Source organism: Hippichthys cyanospilos, chromosome 3, assembly GCF_059441005.1.
Source record: "Hippichthys cyanospilos isolate Australia breed blue-spotted pipefish chromosome 3, RoL_Hcya_1.0, whole genome shotgun sequence".
Classification (NCBI taxonomy): domain Eukaryota; kingdom Metazoa; phylum Chordata; class Actinopteri; order Syngnathiformes; family Syngnathidae; genus Hippichthys; species Hippichthys cyanospilos.
In genome coordinates, this window is record NC_142371.1 from 19,362,677 (window position 1) to 19,383,308 (window position 20,632).

General features: G+C 39.5%; 2 protein-coding genes across 6 annotated transcripts; one reads left to right on the forward strand and one right to left on the reverse strand.

Moving 5' to 3' along the window:
* Positions 1-1,937: 1,937 nt before the first annotated feature.
* flcn (folliculin) lies at positions 1,938-12,526 on the reverse strand. Of its 2 annotated transcripts, none has more exons than XM_088411193.1 (12): positions 12,291-12,526; positions 11,979-12,185; positions 11,636-11,782; positions 11,343-11,564; positions 9,871-10,037; positions 8,815-8,906; positions 7,948-8,087; positions 7,723-7,836; positions 5,024-5,147; positions 3,875-3,997; positions 2,509-2,611; positions 1,938-2,423 (listed from the first exon to the last, which is right to left on the reverse strand). In XM_088411193.1, exons 2-12 carry the CDS (start codon positions 12,183-12,185, stop codon positions 2,216-2,218), a joined length of 1,647 nt encoding a protein of 548 aa, XP_088267319.1. In that variant the 5' UTR covers positions 12,291-12,526; the 3' UTR covers positions 1,938-2,215. The 2 variants fall into 2 exon arrangements, with proteins under 2 accessions (XP_088267319.1, XP_088267318.1); XM_088411192.1 differs by having other exon boundaries at positions 12,286-12,523.
* Positions 12,527-12,672: 146 nt separating this feature from the next.
* leng9 (leukocyte receptor cluster (LRC) member 9) lies at positions 12,673-19,122 on the forward strand. 4 transcript variants are annotated; one of them, XM_088411197.1, is made up of 8 exons: positions 12,673-12,706; positions 12,971-13,081; positions 14,274-14,391; positions 15,033-15,160; positions 15,246-15,572; positions 15,644-15,872; positions 16,413-16,503; positions 17,102-19,122. In XM_088411197.1, the coding sequence occupies exons 2-8, from the start codon at positions 12,976-12,978 to the stop codon at positions 17,732-17,734; spliced, it is 1,632 nt and encodes a 543-aa protein (XP_088267323.1). In that variant the 5' UTR covers positions 12,673-12,706; positions 12,971-12,975; the 3' UTR covers positions 17,735-19,122. The 4 variants fall into 4 exon arrangements, with proteins under 4 accessions (XP_088267323.1, XP_088267320.1, XP_088267321.1 ...); XM_088411194.1 differs by having other exon boundaries at positions 12,706-12,735; XM_088411195.1 differs by lacking the exon at positions 12,673-12,706 and adding an exon at positions 12,747-12,881.
* The last annotated feature ends 1,510 nt before the right edge of the window (positions 19,123-20,632 follow it).

Below are 20,632 nucleotides of genomic sequence, written 5' to 3' on the forward strand. Positions count from 1 at the left end.
GATGTAGGTAACAGCTGTGTTGTAAGTGTGGAAACACTGCCATCCAATGGTCACAGTTATCACTACAACGCTCAATTGGCTAATATTAGCTAACCATTAGTCAACGGTGTCAGCTACCCTCCATAAAAAAATGTATTTGACCAGAATTTTATGATTTATTAATATTATTACTTTATTAAAAGACGAGAATTCTCGTCCATGGCAGTGAATGAGTAACCAAATCAGTCCCGGCCGTTTTTAGACACTCTTTTAACTAATATTAAAAATAAAAACAAATATAAATGATGAAAAAATAATAAATAAATGAAATAAAATTTAAAAAAAAGGAAATGTGATTGGATGCCTGGGCGCTGACATAAGGGTGTTAAGGTTGAAGCAGTTAGAGCGTTTTCTGCAATATCCTGGTAGTGCGCTAAATTGTCTTACAAGTAGATAACATCTAGTCGACACGCTCAAGTTCCCTCAAGTTATCGCGCCTGAGGCCGAATAACAAATGCGAGGAAACAAGTTTTTCTTTCAACAATGCTCCTTTAAAGGTAAGAGAGCACTCCAAAGAAAACAAAATTCTCCTTAAGGAGTCATTACGGCATGGCCTTTGCACCCACACATCGAAATAAACCATCTGTGTAAAATATCTTCCTGTTGGATCTACACATGCATATTTGTGCAGTAAATATGCAAGTGATTAACAGCTTTTCTGATGGAGCTGGTTAAACAGAAACACATTTCTTTTTTTTTTCACCAGTACATTCAATTAAACCGGGTGTTTAAATGCGACATGCAATTTACGCAGGTACCCCCCCCGAAACCCTCGCTTGTAATTTCGCCAGCCGTATGTTTTGACTTAATTTTATTGACTAAATCTGCACGTCAGCAAATACAAAAAAAAAAAAAAAAAAGCATTATTATTAAACGAAATAGAGAAACATTGGTCCAATATGTGGCTCATTAGGGACTAAGGCTGCTGGGGTCATTTTGTAAATTGCTAACATGCAAACAATGCTCCAGGATTCAAGACCCAGACAAAGCGTCTGCTTCAATCACTTTTGATTTGTGGTGTGCTTAGAGCCTCGGAAAAAAAAAGAAAAAGGGAAAAAAAAGAAAAACAAGTGCGTGGGAGCTTCATTCCTCCTTCACTTCCCTCCCTTTGTCAGTTATTTGCCACAAGAGGGCACCAATTGTGGAACAAAAACATCGACGTCATTTAAATCGGTCAGTACAGTGGAATAGTGGTTGCCACGTCTGCTTCGCAATTGAGGTTCAAATCCCCGACTTGAAAGATATACAACTTAACAAACGTGGAATATTTGTATTTTCTTAAGCGTTTTATGCATGTGTTTTGTCACTGCTGAAAACTTTCTAGCAGATGAGCGAGAAACGAAATCGATAATGTTACATGTCGTATAGATACGTAGATAAAAACAAATAGACACAGTTAAAAAAGTAGTTTACAAAAATGTATTATATAAGATGGCACAACCCCAAATTCTTTGTGTTGGATAAGCGCGTAATTGGCTGAAAAATAATTCACAGGAGGATATACCATTGAAGAAAGCTTGATATCTTCAAGGTTTTTCATTTTTTAAATTGGACCCCCAATTGCAAAGACAACTTTGCACATCTTGATATTTTCTCAGTCAGCTTTATGATGTGGATGATGCTTTGTGACCTGGAGAGACTTTCAGTTCATAAATGTGCATTTTTAGGTATATATATATATATATATATATATATATATATATATATATATATATATATATATATATATATATATATATATATATATATATATATATATAAATTATTGTCCCATTTCTATAAACGTCTATTAAATGTGTATTATTTGTGTACCCCAAATTCGGCTGGGATCGTCTCCATTTTACCCGCAGCCCTAATTATAATCGCTCCGGGAAAAGAAAGGAATGACGTCATTCAAGTCCATGCGATCATTTTTATTAGCAAAGCAATAAACAAGCGTTTCTATACATTTTTATATAAATTAAAATGGACGTATTAGTGCAATTCCAGTAGAAAAATACACGAGTTTAATCTCAGTTGCACTAGTAGAATTCTAATTAGTGAGGGGGAAAACCTCCATTCAATTCCAGTAAATGGAGGCAAACAGTCAACATCTGAGGGCACGAAAGTATTCTTGCTTTCACTTTCCTTTCACCATAAAAGACTTCTTTGAGTCTTTGGGTTTTTCTTGTCTTTGTCATTGGCTGGGGCTCCTCTCCCCTCCCCGGACGGCGCTCATCAAATGGCTCTTGTAAGTTTTGCTCAGTCCCGTCATCCAGAACTTAAGCAGCCTCACGTTATCCTCCTCCCCGGGCCCGGTGGTGCCGAGCAGAGCCAGAACCTTCTGGGTGTCCTCCCTGCCTCGCCCGTCCACTTTGGAGAACTTAAAGAGCACTTTGACCTTGCTGAAAAAGGGGAGCGAGAACATGGCGTGTGAGTTGAGGGCCGACAGCTGGGAACGGGGGTCAAAAGCGTCTCCGGGTGTCTTACTTCATCCACTCCTCTTTCAGACACAGCAGGCAGTGAGACACCACGTCCACGGACAGGTTCTCGTTGGACAGCGCCACCTCTAGTTTGTTGAGTAACGTCGGGCCTGGGCGGGGGACAAGCCTCGTCATATGGCGGTCTTTGGAATTTTAATAGAATGTTTTTTTTTGTTTGTTTTTTTTTCAGTGATAGGCAAACGAAGCCTCATGAAGCACCTGATAATTTTTTTCTCCTCTAGGTGGTGCTCTCGGGTGTCAGATAAAGGCAAGTACGTTAAAAGGTCAAGAAATTCAAGTTATTCACGCTTGATAATGCACTGTCAACTCAAAGTCATTCTGGGTCATGAAGCAAAGAAAATATGTTGAAAATAAAATGAAATAATAAATGAAATACTCAATCATAGGGTGTTCCCAAACTTTTGACTGATAAAACCTTGTACAAGTAAATTAATGTACACATTTTTTTGCATCCTAAGCAGCAAATAATACATTTTCACCACCCAAAAAATTGATTTTTTTAAAAAATTAATAACGTCGACCATAATTGCTAGAGATGTCAAAATTAATCGATTAATTGACAAGTAATCAATCATCAACTTCCCAACTGTTTTAATAATCCATTAATTGCTTAGTACGACCGTTTAACCTAAAAATTGTTTGAAAGGTTCTGAATTCAACAGAAATTATTCAGATTTTTGTAGCCTTTAATGAAAGTAGATGGATTATCTTTGCGTTTAATCGAAAAAAGACGATTGCAAACGATTTTAGTTTAGATTATCGCTTTTAGTTTGGAAAATGACGACCGAACCAGTAACTCAAACAGTTTCAAAACATTTGGTGAGTGCAACATTCATACCTTTCATTTGACAACGCTTAATTGTTCTTTTTCTTCCAAATTGATTCATGAACAGTAATTTGGAAAAAAAAAAAAAATAGTTGCGCAATACACTTGGATGCACCCTGACTTTTAAGAGTCAAATTCTGGTATTTTCTGTTACTGTGTATAGGATGCACCAATGGTTGAAAAACTATAGCAAAACAACATGAATCTCACTTTGTAAATTCTTCATTTTTCTTGTTATATCTGTAAGTTATATATTAGTTGCAGGTTAAGTTAAGGGAACTTACATTTGGCTTAATCGATTATGTTTTTGTTATGTTAATGTGAACAGGGTAACACAAGTAAAAAGTCCAATAAACAAAATCCAATATACCTTTTGAGAACGCAAACATTTGCTTAGGCAACTATGCATTGACCATTTGGCGTTGGTTCATTTCAAAGGGGATGAAGCGAATGTGAAAGTTGAACTGTGCGGCGCTCGGCTAAATGTGGAAGCGGGTGCAGCTGTGAGCTGGGATATTAATGTCACCTCTGTCAGTGGGCTGCGTGTTGGCACTGCTCACGTGGAACTGATAAAGCCAGCCCATATTGTCTTCCTTCGGCGGGCTTTGGCAGCTTGCGTCTGAGCCGACGTCCACCAGCAGCGAAAATTCTACACGGGCCAAACACAGGGAGGAATTTGGGTTGAAACTTGTGCTAGCGGCGGAACCTGGACGGCAACTAAGTCGCTAATTTAGGAAAAAAAAATGACAGGTATTATCATTTAATTGCATGACAAAGAAATACATCACAGAAACTGAAAATAATACACAATAATGCACAGGTGTCAAACTCAAGGCCCGGGGGCCAGATCCGGCCCGCCACATCATTTGAAGCGGTCCGCGAAACGCCCATTCCAACTCAAGTTTCCGATCAAAATATCACATTTGTAAGTCAATTTGCAATTGTTTGGGGGGAAAAGCAAGCGCTTTTTGCCCTCACCCTCTCTCTGATTTCAAAACTAGTTGGAAGTGTGACCCAAAATTTTGTTTATCAGTCTGTATCTGCAACGTGGCCCTCGATAAGAATGAGTTTGACACCCCTGCACTAACGTGTGAAAAATTCTGCAGGTGGGATTTGCTAAGGGTTGTTCTGCTAAACCAATCAGATGACAGAAAAAGACTGATGACCAATTTGAAATTGGAAGCAAATTAGAATGGTTCGATACTCAATCAATCCCAAAGACATACATTATTTTTTACGTCTATTTTGTAATTAGGAGCCCAGACATTCAATCCCAGGTACTTTATTATATCTTTTACTTTTTTATTTTCATGTTTTTGGTTAAAAGAGGGTCTACAAATGGCTGGAATTTAAATACTAAGGTAATAAGTTACTGTACTTAAGGTATTCGAGTACTACACTGACTGTATACATTAATCAGCTACTTTAGGGGGTAAATAAAGACAAGTATAATAAAATACCCAAGTAATCAACTATTACTATATAAGAATACACCGAGAAAAATACCACGGCAAATATAGTTCCAAAGTTGGCAGATCTTTTTTGTCATCTAAAATTGCTTTGTGCTGGTTAAGGGAAATTGGCTAAAAAAAATTGCACAGGGGGTACATGATTAAAAAAGTTTAAGAGGAGCGCGGACATGTCCAACTCAACTTTAAAAAAAATATATATATACCTGAAGAGAGAACGTGGGCTGGGATGGCCACATCGGGGCTCAGGCCTAGGAAGTTGCACTTGTAGGCCTCTTCGTAGTGAGCGCTGTAAGGAACTGAACGCACGCAGCCTACCGGCAGCAACGTCTGATGGGAGAAGGGACAGATGGACATTTTGTAATAAAACTTCTTTATTCATATCCTTGATATCCACCTCAAAGTCCTTGTTCTAATACGTAATGCGGGCACGACCGATCTGGATTTGTTTAATCCCAATAGGTGGCAATCATAAGCAGATTTTGGTACCTTTCCCCGCAACAGTAAACATATTGCTAAAAAAATTAACTGTATTATTTTCAGTTCACTGAATGCATTGCGTGGCACAATTAATGAAGTTATAGGGACATTAACTCATTCAGTGCCAAAAAAAAAGAGAGAAATAAATAAAGACACAAATAAATACAAAGCTGGTATTATACGTAATAATCCGTTTTTGGGGTTTAATGAATTAGTTCTTCTAATATGTGTAAAAGGGAGTAATATTTAACACATTCATGCTTAATTTTTGGTGCACTATGTATTTCGTTTTTGGTGACTTCACGCCCTCTGTAAAGTTAGCAGCCATTGCCTGTTGCGGCTAATAGCAGCTCGTGTCGACTGAGGTTGTTATGACATCATTTTTTTAATAAAAGAAGCAAGCAGGCTGAACCAACATTCGAGTCCATCCTTGTTCACACGCAGGAATATTACAAAAAACAAACCTTAAAATCAAGAGGATCAGGTAAAAGGTATGATGCTTCCAGCTGATTTAATTAAGAATGCACCGGATAGAGAAAACGAAAATGTATTCTATTTGACTCATTTATTTATTGTGATCTTTTGGCATATACACACAATCATAAACCTGGTGGAACACGGATGCAACTTTGGGTATTCGTGGCAAAAATAACTCAAGCCGCGTCACGACGAAAAGGAAAAACAAGTTTCGAGCGCATTCAACGTTACATTGGTGTGGCGTTCACGGACCGTTCACAGAGTGGGAAATTTGAAACACATTTAACTTAACACGCAACAAATATATAACTTAGGGATACGAATACAAGAAAATATGAAGAATTTACAAATATGAGATTTATTGCGTTGCTATAGTTTTTATATCGTCGCCAAATTGTCGCCAAACACCAGAATTTGACCCTAAAATTACAGGTGCGTTTTATATTTCAAGAATTAAACTACCCTTCCAAGATCCAACATAAAAGTCCGTTCTAAAATTCCTCTCGTCTCGATCAAAATTCTAGGGAAAGAAAAACGTCACAAAGATGTGAATTCGTCATTGTCTGCCCCTATCGAAAGCACCCAATGAGCCAACGATACTCATAAGAGGTCACAGATACTCATAGATATACCCGGAAAGTCACGTGACTCAGGAAGGACAGACTGGAAGTGATTTCGTCTTGTGTAGCTTTTAATCTCATTAGTCCGAATTCAAGTGAATAAATCACTTGGGAGGGAAAACAGGTGCAGATTTATTGAACTTGTGTTCAGATGTTTGTAATACCAACGTCCACTCAAGCTTGCGGCTTGTGCTTTACTTAAAAAAAAAAAAAAAATCTGAGTGAGAGCTGATAACAGCTGCATGCTCTGGCCTGTCACTGGAAAAAGCATGTGAGCAACGCAAGTAGAGACGAAAAACACATCAGGGTGCGGAACAGTAACTCAATAATAAATGGTCTTATACCCACAGGCGGGAATTAAAAACAGCATTCATAACAAAAGCTATTAAATGATCTGCCATTATCGGTTGGGTTAGTTGTAAATTTTAATGAAATGTTATGACTGAAATCAGTTGCGTTTACTATCACCTTTGTAAGCGATTTTCCACATTGGAATCTGAAAATAAAAAGCCTTAAAATAAAAAGTCAGTTTTTGAGGTTTCATCCAATTTCTGACTTGAACAGAAGTTTCCCTATTGCAAAAAGGAAATGCAAAGCACATTCAAAATAAGTTTAATTTGAAAAGTCTCTTCCTTGGAATTGCTTAATGATCATGTCTTTGTCTACTCATTCACTGCTCGTCCAGTAAAAATAGATTTTTGTCATCTTTCGTCATCAATGATAGTCAATGAGTCAACAGGAGGATTTCAGTTCCATGAAGTTATCCCAAGAGCTTAAAGTTTCAATTTACTGGGCAATTTCAGTTTAGAGAATGTGTAAAAGTTATTTTTCACGTCTATAGTCATCAGTGGCAGAGAATGAATGGTGCCAATCGTGTAATTTTATTTTGAAATTATTGCTATTGGTTGAAAAAGATTACATTGATTAATATATATATATATATATATATATATATTTACATATATATATATATTTTTTTACATATATATATATATATATATATATATATATATGCGCACCGAATTATAAGGCGCACCGTCAATTAATGACAAATTTTTAAAATTTTTCAATCACAATCTAGTAATACTCAAAGTAATAACAATAACTCAAATAATAACTCTAAACTTTCAATAGCGTAATAACTCAATGTCAATATGACCAACCTTGTTGAACCTTGTTCAACTGTAAACACACAAAAGAAACAGATAAAGCTTAATCAGGACACCTGAACTTAAAACATTTTTTTTTTCCTCTGAATTTTATGGCTCAAATTCAACAGAAACATCCAAAGCAAGGAGTTCATTTGCTGAGCATGCACACTTGGATACCTTGAGCACTGAAAAAGCAGAGTTGATGAGCCTGGGCTCGGCGCCTCTCCATATGACCTGATTTCCCATGAGCACATGCCACGCCACCTGCCGGAATTCTGCGGCCCCGAGCACCTGCACGGACGCCAAAGCAGACAGTGACTCACAAAAGCTTCCAGCTAAGAGTCATGTGGCAGTGCTACGCAAACATGATCCTACTTCTCTCCATTTCAGATTCATCTTTACCTGTCTCAAATGCCTCAGTGACCTAAACCTGGGACCGGGCGATTCATCGTCATGACCGACTTCGCCGTCTAAGTGGTGCCCCTGTGGCTTGGAAATGGCTCCTCCGGCTCCTTCCCAGCAGCTCATCTCCTCTTCTTGTTCTTGGGGAAGCAGATAAAAAGGAGATGTGAATGCGCCATTGCGACATAGGGGATGCGCCACAGGAAAAGCTTACAAAGGCTGAGTGAATCACAGTTTGTAATATCGCAGGCCGTTTTAGAATTCTTTCGCTATCTCGCACGTGCGCTAAAATATGAATGGCTACTAACAGGCTATTGGAGCATTTTTTTTTTTTTATATCCAACTTAAGGTCCGTGGACAATTTCATTTTTGTCCTCACTAATTGGTGATGCACCTGTTAAAGAATTAGATGTTATGGCAAAACTATGCACAACTGTATGCAACTCGTTCTATTGGGTAATTATACATTTATTTTAGATCCTATTTGCTCTATTTAATTTAATTTGGCTTGCATGGCTTGTTTTTATTAGCCATAGTTACTCAGGAGTTCCCTCTGCCTCACTGTTAAATGGTGTTCCACAGGGTTCAAATTTGGGACCCCCTCAGTTTTCATTCTATTTGAGAGCATACAGTGTGTAAGGTACAGTGACCAAAAATGGGATTTTGAGGATAATGAAGATAACAACTTCAATTTATTATTAAGTGGAAATTTGCTGTATTTGCTCCCGTATTCATAGCAAGCAAATATATTTTAAAATTTTGTCTCATTATGCAAAGACCTGATTATTCAATAGATTTCAGTATGATATCTGAATCCCAAAATGTTTTATGGCTGCGGCACTAATTGATGTCCTTGATTTAAGGCACCTGTCTGTCTTTCAATGAGCACAAGTGTGTCTTCAGTAGGGGCTCCTTCCAGTAGTTTTTCTGTCAGACGGCTACCACAAGCCTTCAGCAGCCTGGACAGGAAGAAAACCACATGTTTAACTATTAATCAAAGCTCACTTACTGGATAGCCATAATTGTGACGTGACTCATCTTTTAAAAAATGTTGTTTTGGCCGTCTAACAAAACACAAACACAATTTATGGTCACTGACTTTGGACTTTCTGGAAGCGTGTGCGGTCATTTTGGTATAAGAGCGGATTCTATTAACTCTTTATGTAAACGGGATATTCAGTAACTTTATTTAACTGCTAATTTGCATATAGGATTTAAAGAAGTCATACTGGGAAAAATCTACGAGAACAGAAAAAACTATAATTACAAGCATAAAGTAATTTTACAATTACATTACATCTAATGCTATGAGGAAAAACACGCAATATCATAAAATGTGAAAGTGATTTTTTAAAATACGTGAACATTTTTTTTAATAAAATAAAATATAAAATATTCCAACATTCCAATTCCCCACATTTAAAGCAGTCTTTTTTTTTAACTGTCAAATTTCAACATTATTTTCATATTTCTGCTTCATTGTCAAAAATACTAAATAATCATAAAATACTATTGACTTTTTTTAGTCTGGCACTGTTAATTGTTTCTGTCAAAAGACAGCACCCCAACCATGTTAGGGATTCCAAAATCGAAATGGTTAAAGAAATAAAAAAAAACCACAAAAACTTTGCTAATATAGTTTCAATTATATCACCAAGCGCAAATTATTCTGAAGGCCCACGGTGGATTAAATTTACATGTCAACATATACAGACTGAAATCTGATTGGGCGAAAATCAAAAATCCACATACACTCACTTGAAGTGGTGAAGGCAAGAGAAGTGTCACGAAATTAAGAAACTAGACTGAGAATGAATTAAAACATGGAATAAATATCGGAATATAGGTTGTAATTGTAAGTCAGCGCTCGTGTTCATGTTTACGCCAAGGGAGAAGGCCTCGCTTTGTGCGCGGCTGACTGACCAGCTGAAAGAGGAGTGCAGGCTGGCCCAGAGATTGGGATGCTGCGTGAGCGAAGTAAGGGAGCGGGCCGCGTTGCCGCTCCTCTGGTGCGGGAACACGGCGGGCGAGAACACGCTGTTCATCCTCACCGCTCGCTGGGGGCAGACGCCTTGCTCGTTGTCAAACACCTGATGGAATGGCAAAAAAATAACAGTCGAGTCATTTGGTTGTCTTTGGGACCCCGATGCAGTTTTTGTGGGCCTTAAATTTAAGAATTACATCTTCAAATACACCATCAGGGCACAAATTTGCTTGTCAGGAAAGAAAAACATCACACTTGTGAGTAGGGATCGTAATTTTTTTAAGTCCAAGTTCGAGTCACCAGTTTTTGTCAGTCTTCTGAGACTGACTCCCAGTTTGATACCTCCGTAATGAAAGGGAAATTCAAAGCCATTTTGAGCAGTAAAAAAGTTCGTATTTTGTGTTGAATATGTTTTTAAAAGTATTCATTGCATACGAAAAATCATTTCATGACATCAAAATAATTGAGTATGGATCATAATTTTTCCACCCAAGCCCAAGTCATCCAAATTTTGAGAATCTGTTCATACTGAGTCCTGGTTTGATACCTCTACATTGAAAGGGAAATTCCACTTAAGAAATTTTGAGCACTAAAAAGTTCGTATTTTCTGTTGAATATGTTTTTTAAAGTATTCATTGCACACGAAAAATCATTTCATGACATCAAAATAATTAGAGACATGATATCAACGTTTTAAAGGTGAAAATGGGTATCCCATAAAAAGTGCATAATTTTAACAAAGATTATGACATGACATGTTTTATATATTGCTAGTGAAACAGTGGTTTAAACCAAATAGACTAAACGTTTTTTTTATTTTGTTTTTCGGGCACATCATCATCTCAGATCAAACTTCTTTCGAAATGGTCAGTTTTGCACACCTGTTATTATTTCTATACTAATCTATCTTCATGTCAGCTTCCTGTGACAAGTGCCAGAAGGTTCCCCTACAGACTGAGCTTACTTCCACTGTTTCCAGCTGTGTTGGGATTTTGCCTATTACATGAAACACGCATATAATTTTCCTCTATTGGCAATATCTGTGAACTTTGGGTTTTTTCTTGTTCTGTAGCTTTAAAAAAATATATTGAAATCTTAATATTTTTTCGCGTTTTTTATCAAATAAAAATGATTTGATCAGGTCCGATTTCTGATCACATGATCAGGATCTGGACATCTCTACTTGTGAGACATCTATTGGATGGTAAGTCATTGAATACATTCCCATTTGCTAATCGGTTGCTAATGATACGGCATAGCAAGCTATCAATCCACTTGTTACTCCTGTGTCCTCGAGAGTTTCGCAGAATGATCTTAATTCGTAGTATCTTTTGGCTTGTCCTGACTGTTGGCGGTGAATGCAAAATAATTCCACTATTACACTGTGCCTAGTGAGATCAAACAAGCAAACCTTCAAGGCTGTGCTTTGCAGACTCTGTATGGTCAGTCGGAGGTGGCGTAACAGAAAAGGCCAGGAGTTAATGAGGTAGATCCGGTCCATGGCCACCATGACGATGCTGTACCAGCGTTGGAACCCTCTGGCGAGACTATCCTTGATGAAGAACGTGTGCGAGAACACAAAACCGTGTTGCTCGTCCCCAAAAAATATTGGCCCTTCGCGTCCAGGACACACCTTGTAGACAAAATGCAGAGGGGCGCATGAGGACACAGAGAGGTAAAAATTCGCCATATGTCACCAGTTACCTCACAGCTGAGGCTGCGTACGCAAGCTTGGCGTACGACGCTAAAGAGCTGCGGCTCCCTGGGATGCTGGTGGCTCACAAAGCGAATTCCCGTCTCGTCGTCAATGCTCATGAAGCCTGGGTGGGATGCGGGCAGGGACCGGCACCCCTGTGAGACGATTAAAACAAGGCACATATATCAAATACCCATTCAATGTTTTAAAGATCGCTTATGTCGTTCAGCTGAAGCCCATGCCAGCCAAATGGGCGTAAAATCCAGCTACTACATCACAAATGTTGAGCAGATCAAGTTGATTTCCATTATATGTGCATGGGGAGCTATATAACCCCCTGACCAAGCTCACCTCACACATTTCTCCCCTCTGTGTGGCCGTGCTATTGGCCTTCATGGTGAGTCCTTCACCGTCCCGGTCAACATCTCTGTCCCCGGGCACTGCAACGCCTGGCTGGCAGGAAGGCGACGGTGACGGGGGGTGCAAAGCCTCGGTGCAAAATAGTGTCCTCGGTCCGTGGAGTTCACAGAAATGACAGAGTGCCACCAGCGCATTCATCTAAACGGAGAGGGAGTTTGAATTAGAAACTAAACAAAATTGCTGAAGTAAAATATTTGCTTTGTTTATGACAGCCTTGTTACCACAATTGACAGCTTACCTTACCGCGATGTTGAGAAGTTCACTTGGACAGCTTGCTACTTAAGAAACTACATCCATTATTCGCCGTATGCCCCAAATACATCGGATAATAATTTTCATTTTGAGTACGTTAATTAAAAAATAAGTGTCTTTGGCCGACAGCTAGCTTCTATTGTGTTTACCTTCGAAGAGTTTTGCTAGCGTGACGTCATATGAGTCACGCGCTCGAGCTCAAACGACACATTGCGGTTTTCTTTTTTTTCTTCAATTTTTGCGAAGTCTTTCTAATAATTTATTTTAATTTCGAGATACGATGTACAATAATCATACAATGTTTGTGAAAAGTTTTTACACCATGTCTACGACGCACTAGTCGACGGAAACAAATGAGTACTACATTACCCACAATGGCTCGCGACATGACAAACTTGGGGTCAAAGGTGAGTTAAGGCAAAACGACTTTGAACAGGTTCGTATTTGTTCCGAAAACATTATTTAATGTTTCGATTCCAAGCTTTCGACGTTATCTTAACGATATCACTCCGTATTTTTCTTTATTTCAAATTTGACCTCAGTTTCGTTTCACGACATTTCCGCGTAAGCCGCACTGTTGAGGTGTGTCCGTTTCAGGTTCGGTTTCTGTCAAGCAAAACAAAAGTTAAAAGACTGACTTGGCACTTCACTTACTCTTATTTTTCAAACAGACAATATGGCGTCAGAATTTACTGGAGCATCCTCAAGCACAAAGAATGCTGTTATCCAAATCGACACAAGAAGAGCAGAAGATCCAGTCGACCCAGAAAATGTCAAAACAGGTAACAGGAACACGATTCTTATACTAATATGTTTTTTTCTACATGTTTATTCAAGTAAAAGTACAGATACTTGTTTAAAAAAAACTGGCAGTCCTCACTTGTTTAAAAATCTTCTGGTAAAAGTAGGTGTATATAGTGAACGATTAAGCAATTAAAAGAGCAAAATAAAAAAATGGATTTCGTTTATATATCAGTTCTAATAACATAGCATAATAGAAAAAAAGACTTCAACACTAAGAATAATTTCGCTCTTGAGAAAATAAAACTACATGTTGGGACTAAAAGTAATAAGTCATGAGAAAAAAATAATACTTAGATACTTGATAAATCTAGTGAAGTACAGTCGAAAGATATATAATGTAATATATGTGTTTTGTGATAGTGGTTTCTCAGCCGGACAGGCGTGGATAGTATTACACGATGAATCACATGTTTTGTTCTCTTTTGACTGCCTGGAAATTTTAAGTGTATGGCAACTGCCATGTGTGTTGCCCGTTGCTAGTGTCTGCTTATCTGACTGGGCTTGAGTTAAAAGAAAAATATTCACCCGCTTCAGACAGAATAGCTTAGCAGTGTAATCATGGCCTGACTAAGTTTCCTCAACTTTTCCCCTCATTATTGATTGATGCAAGTTGTAGGGCATGTTCGCTTTTTTCTGAGGAAGTTGCTGTCCAGGATTTATTCCCCTCCTACTGTAATTGCTTACGGGCATTCATGCCCAAAGGAGCTGATAGTGATATCAAACCACATTTTTCATCAGACATTGTACACTCCCCACACCAATATGATTGCAATTAGGAGGCCGGTTCACTGTTACTGTTTTTTTTTTTTTGGCTTTCAGTTAGTAGATGAGATTCAAAGTTCAAATTTTATAGGTCAACAGTTCAACTTTTATTTTAATCTGGATTTAATACAAAATTTGGACAATTGTAAGTTTTGTTTGAACCCAGACATTTGATTTGGGGTTTTAGATTGTGTTTTATAACAACACTTAACCATATTTACTATTCACGGACAATTTCCTCAAGGCCGCATGCTTGGCATGTTGCTCCTGCTCGAATTTCAACACTGTTTATTTTGTCAGTTTTGTTTGTGTTCTTTTTTTTTTTCCCCTTGAGAGAATCAATATGCGGCAGACATACTAACACTTCGATTGACCTCTGCTCTGTCTCTCCTTGTACGACTCTGACAGATGAGAAAGGAGTCGACGTGTGCCCGTTCTTCCTGGAGGGAAAGTGTCACTTTGGTGTCAGATGTCGTATGTCTCACCGGTCAAGTCAGCTGATCTGTGAAGTAATCAGTGGCTCATGGTAATATTTTCTGTTGTAATTTAGTTTCTTTTCCGACTCCCATGTTATCATAAATCTGTCATTCTCATATTGGGGTATGTGTACCCCAATATGGGTACGTACAATAAAAACAATTGAGGGTTACTTTTTCAATTACTGTTTATTTACCAATTGTTGCTGTTTATTTGTATTGTATCGTCTGATTCGCTGGTCATTGTTTTCAAAGTAATAGCAGATGTTTGCAAATGTCTTATTTTAATTAAATTCAAAAGTTAATTAGTCTGTTCTCATGAAGGACTATAAAAATCAACGTATAATTATGGTTAAGAGGCTAAAAATAAGATTTAAAAATGTCATATCAAACAATGACTGGTATTTGTCGATTACTTTGATGATCGATTAATTGTTGATTAATCAATTAATTTTGACAGCTTTACTGAAAATTAATATCTGTTCTAAATATTATTTGCCTTCTTGGCTACAATCGGTATCAGTATTGGCCCTAAAAAACATATTGATGTATGCATCTAATTTTGATAGAGATAAAATGTAAACTGGACTGGATAAATGCTTGTTAAATATAATCAAATAAAAAAAGGGAATGTTTTGGAATTAAATGTGTATTTAGACTTTCATCTCAATTTTGTTTACTTCCTTTATAGTGACCCAGCAACTGCTAGTGCCGACGCGATTCTTCCCGACCAGGAGGACAAAAACGACGAAGAAAAACAAAAGAAGAAGAAAGCCAATAAGGCAAAAACAGTGAAACATCAAGAAAATGAAGGACTAGGTCATTATTATCTCCTACAAGAATTTCAGGACGCTGTTCTTCTCTCAGCTTTAACGCCACCCCGGCACCGCATTCTCCCCCCCAGACATCAACAAAAAGCCTCGCATGCGGACGGCCGACGACGTCATCTCTCGAATCCTCTGGGACTCCTCGGTGGACTCGTCCCAGTTCGTCGTGGGCTACGTGGACCGTTTCCTGGGCGTCCTGGAGCGCCCCTTCTGCGACTTCAACTGGGACAGCAACCCATGCGACTGCGACTACACCACCGAGCTGGCTCTCCCCAGACACAGGATCCAGTACTTCACCTACAGAGGACTCCGCGTCTGGGACCGCCACAGCAGGACCGACAGGGTTTTTGGATCCACTGGTCAATCTCTGGCTCCCCCCTTTGGAGCGGACGAGGAAGCAGGAGGTAAGCAAGGCGTATTTCCACACTTTCAGAGTAAGCACCCTTACCCATCGCCATTATTTTTTTTTTGTTAGATAAAGAAACACAGTCTGGTGACCAAGAGCAACAATTGAGAGTAACTTTGGATCACCCAGAAACAACAGGAGAGCAACCACCTGCTGCTTTTGGCCAGAATATGGAGCGTACTAATGCTGAGAAGGCACATCTGGAGGCCGACGAGGGCAACGAGACCAACGCTCGCGCTTCCGAGTCAGCAAAAGCCGATCAGACGTCGGCATGCCTTGTGGAGGGGGCTCCAAATAGGTCTGTTTTTCATCCTCGCTGAAAATAGATAACAAATTCCATTCGGCTCCTTTATCCTCAGCCCACATTCTTTTGCAAAGAGTGCCAAGTTAAAGTCACTCAACGAATTTTTGCATTTGTGAAACAACACGTCGACACGGTCTCTCATTTGACTGTGGCTCTTATGCAATTTGTACAACAACCAGAAACATTTGCGATACATACAGTGCTTTGGCAAAAATAAACAAAAATCACCTTTTATCCAATTATGAATGAACTTAAATTCTATTTAGACTCCTACGTAAGAGGTTTAAAAACTATTTTTTTTTTCTAGTGGTGTGGCTCATAGAGAATATTTGAGCTCCTGTTATACTTGGCTGATGAAATACATGAACAAATCCTTGTTTGGAAATCAGCCTCCACAAGCAGGAGGCTGAGTGGAGTAGCAGGCAAGAGTTCAAGCTTTGTGTTACGTAATGAGCGCCTTGCTCTGAATTCTGAAGTGCTGTGCATTCTGAACGCCTCTCTTGAGTTATATTCATGTTCTCCTTATCTTTTTAGTGCGACGGCCTTGGCAGATAAAGAAGGACAGAGTTTACCGGATGGAGACACAAATGGATGGGATGATAGTTTTGAAGGGCCGAACAATCTGGTAGGTACAGTACAGTTCACGTTAGTGGCCTTTGCTTCAATAGATGCCGCGCCTCAATTAATTACAGGGCGTGGTGTCCACTTAAACAAATAGTTGTGGTAGACGCTCGTGCTTCAGGAAAAAAAACAAACGGTCGCATGTCTTTAAGATGATGTACAGTACAGGGTAATAACATTAAAATCCTGTAAATTACACATTTTTTTTACAGGATTTTACAGTGGATTGTTTTCCAAAATGGTTCAGCTTCGCTATAGACTGACTACATTGTAGCAAAATGCCATTTCTGCACTGTAGGAGGGGCGGGGCTATATGGTAGCCAGAGAGGCCCTTGCATACAGTATTCTTATACCCCTTGAAAACTACCAGCTATTTATATTAACAGCACATTTAGATGTATATTTATATGATAAAGTATTATTTTATTTCACAAATGATGATTGTGCGTGACACCCCTGACCACGCCTAACTGAGGTGTTTTGGCAAAATTTCTTTCTACGCCACTGGTCCCCAGAAATCTAGTCAGAGCAATTTCATAATGAACTTGTATTGCTTTCCATTCCAGCTGACATTCGATTGTTTTTTCACTTTTGTGTTATAGAATCCCTCGTCACCTCTCGAGCAAAGAGAAGAGAGCGGCGGTGGTCGTCCTCCTAAGAAGAGACCCACCCACTTCGTCACCTTCAGGGCCAACACTCCTGCCATCCTGACTTCTTTCCAGCAACTCCAGGAAGAAATCACTGCCCTAATCCCGTCGTCCGCCCCTCACTGGCAGCCCTCAGCCAGCCTGCACGTCACCCTCTGCCTCCTGGTACTGCGCGACCAGGCCGAGGTGGAAGCCGCGGCGGATATCCTCCGACGCTTTGCCCACTTGGATCGCAACCCCCCGGTGGCGGTGCGCTTCCCCGTCAAGCTGAAGCATTTCAATGGCAGGGTTCTGTACCTGAGCCCCCAGCCTCAACTTCAGCTCCAGCAGCTTAATGGAGGCCTGCAGGAAGCCTACAGGAGCCAGGGCCTGCTCCACAGGGACTCCTACAACCCACGCTACCATCTCACGCTGGCCAAGTCAACGTACGACGACGGGGAACGAATCTTCGAAGGCGTTGGCGAGCTGAAGGTGGGCAAAGGTTTAAGTTTTGGCCGTTTGCCTGTGAACTCCTTGCATCTTTGCGTCATCGGGAGTGAAGATGCAGACGGTTTTTATAAGACCGTATGCACAGTAACTCTTCGATAATTGATAGTTCATTCCGGATCCTTCGTTAGGTACATCCGGACAGCACAAGGAGATCTGATACCGGAGCGTACTTAACAATTTTACTATGCTCAGTTTTGATGAGGTAATAATTCCACAAAATGTTTATAGGGTAGAGCTACGCCGCATCGTTCTGATTGAGGATGGCAAATTATTAGGAACAGCTTATTGCACTATGCAGCCATAATGGTTGCCGCATCGTGAAATGAATACCTCTCATAACTCTATGATTATTATCATTGTAAAGGCAGGCTCATTTCAACAGATATTGAATTGGGTCTCGTTACATCATGTGTATGTGATCTTTTAATGTGTGTGTAAGAAAGTTATAACTTTTATGTCTCTGGGTGCAGAACTATAGGGGATGTATGTAATGGTCTGAATCAATCACATGTGGGCATCTGCTTTTTACAAGTTAAAATGTTTCACGAGTTTTTAAAAATAGTCTAATGAAGGGTGGAAATACGGAAGAATGTGGTGGGCCTCAGGACAGTCGCATGCATATAATCGGGCGAAAAGGGTGAAGGAATATTTTTAGTGTGTATTAAATTCATATCTGAAGATGAAACATTAATGGAGCGAGATCAATGAAACAGGGATTTCTTTATTCATACGAATCAAGAAAGAAAATTTTGATTATCTTTCAAATTCATCCCATTTTACTGTCGATATATTTACTGTATATATATACAGTATATATTTATTTATTTTTTAGGCCAGTTAAGAGCGATTTAAAAGATGTAGGGTGCCAGAATTTTTCATCAAAACTCCTTTTATCACACTACATAAGACCACCTCCTCACCACATATACGTAGAGAGATACTAGTGTTGGCTCCCATTGCAAGGACCGATATCTTAAAATAAGGCCAGGCCTTACACCTAACTCGTGCATTTAAAAAAAAAAAAAAAAAAACATTCAGGAACGAAACACTACTGTTAAACAGTAATCTAGTATTCACTGCAAATACACATTTTACATTTTCTGCATTTTTTTTTCTCTTAAAATTTTAGATTTCTTTAAATATTATGTTGGACCTTCATACACAGTAATTCAAAATTTGTATACTTTTTTTAGGCCTATTCATGTAGCATAAGGCAGTATGGGACTCAGTGCAAGGGTAACAAAGTGCCATCTAGTGGTCAACAGTGATATTACAATTTCAACCTATAGATGGACCCTTTGCTGTAGGCACAGTAGTATTTATCTTCTACAGATTTTTTTCTTCCTAATAACCAAACCGCATCTAATCTCATCATGCAGTGGTTCTCATCCTTTTTTCAGTGATGTACCTCCTTAACTTATATTAAACACAGTGCTGTGCCGTCCATGAATGTTTGAATAAAGATGTGAACTACTTTTGTAATTGTATATCATGGGGTAATATTTATTTTTTTCTACAACTCCAGAAAATAAGCTTGTGTAACATCGTTACTATATAACACAACGTAACAATGAGTTGATTCACGGTCCAATCAATTTGCTCTTAATTTGAAAAGAAAACCGTACTACTGTATTTTTTTCACGATATACAGGTGATATTAGATTTGCTGATACCTGCAGAAGCCATGATAAAATCTCACCCCACAAAGTGCCTTTACGTACCCCCTTTTGAGAACCAGTTATTGTGCATACTTCATGACACTATGTACACTCACCGCACTGTATTGACACAAAATAGCACCTGCTATAAATGTTTATGTGCGGCTCATAAATACTTTATGAGGCGAAGACGTTGCAGGTACTTTGCATCAATGAGTGCATTTTTACAATCTGTATTGATGATAATTGAATGGATTGTGTTGGGGGGGCTTACTTTATCCTAACACTTGAAAAAAAATGTAAAAAAAAAAATATAGAAATTGCCTGGATTCTTAAAAACATTAAAAAAAACATCTTTGGGGTTGCATGAGTGAAAATCTACATATGGTCAAGGTGTTTAATATTTAAGTTCCAAGTGGTCATATTTGATGCGATGGATGGCCCGGATTGGGTTGTCCTGTGTTCCGGCATGAGAAGCAGCTCTTGCATACGTAACGGCATTTTCTGCCTTTGCCCTCCTCATCCTAGAGACACACACTTGCACACACACTCACACACTATACATGGGCTCCATACGAGTCAATGGGCATGCTCCGTTGCTCGCTACCGTTTGCTCCCTCACTCGCATTATCTCCCTTCCCCCACTCTCATTCAGTGACACAGAAAACCAGCCCCCCCCCCCCCCCCCCCCCTCACCCTTTTTTTTTTCCTGTTTGCTTCGCAATGCCCCCTCCTCAATTCTCCCACCTCATCTCTTCACCCATGTGGTCACATGCCCCCCCTCTTGTCACTCTTGTGCTGTGTCCATGCCAAACCGCTTTCATTGTTCACTCCATCGCCTCTCAGCATCACTCCCTGGGAATCCCCCCCCCCCCCTCGCTCGCTCCTTGCTGCCTTTTCCAACATCCCACCCCTCCTCTGCATTCACCCGAGCGCTTAGCTGCCACTTACTCTCATTTAATGTGCATCTCTCGAGTACATTAGCTCTACTCCTTGGCCGCGAGCGCGCGCTGTTTTGCATCTCAACATGTGAGCGGATTGCTAAAATTGTTCCGCACTGTTCCCGCTCTAATCTGGTCAAGGTTCATTCCGCTGCTCCGGATGGAGATTGGTCAGGTTGATGTGGGGCAGGAGTGAGGTGGGGGGGGGGATCAGAAGCAGCTCACCAAGCCCCAGACCCTTTTGCGTTAAATCCTTGTTAACCGATTAATTATCTTTGGGCGTTAAGATACACAGAGCAACAACGAAACGATAAAAAGTCCCCGGGGGGTGTCTCCTCAATCTTAATCCCCCTTTCCCTCTCTCTCTCTCTCTCTCGCTTTCTCTCTCGCTCGCTCAC

Excerpts from the sequence above, each read along its gene's own strand:
- flcn (XM_088411193.1), bottom strand. The coding sequence starts at position 12,185 with ATGAATGCGCTGGTGGCACTCTGTCATTTCTGTGAACTCCACGGACCG. Across the intron at positions 3,998-5,023 it reads AGCCCACGTTCTCTCTTCAG|AATTTTCGCTGCTGGTGGAC; the intron begins GTATATATATAT and ends TGGCCCGTGTAG. Across the intron at positions 2,424-2,508 it reads CTGAAAGAGGAGTGGATGAA|CAAGGTCAAAGTGCTCTTTA; the intron begins GTAAGACACCCG and ends CCCCTTTTTCAG.
- leng9 (XM_088411197.1), top strand. The coding sequence starts at position 12,976 with ATGGCGTCAGAATTTACTGGAGCATCCTCAAGCACAAAGAATGCTGTT. Across the intron at positions 15,161-15,245 it reads TCAAGAAAATGAAGGACTAG|ACATCAACAAAAAGCCTCGC; the intron begins GTCATTATTATC and ends TCTCCCCCCCAG. Across the intron at positions 16,504-17,101 it reads TTGAAGGGCCGAACAATCTG|AATCCCTCGTCACCTCTCGA; the intron begins GTAGGTACAGTA and ends TTTGTGTTATAG.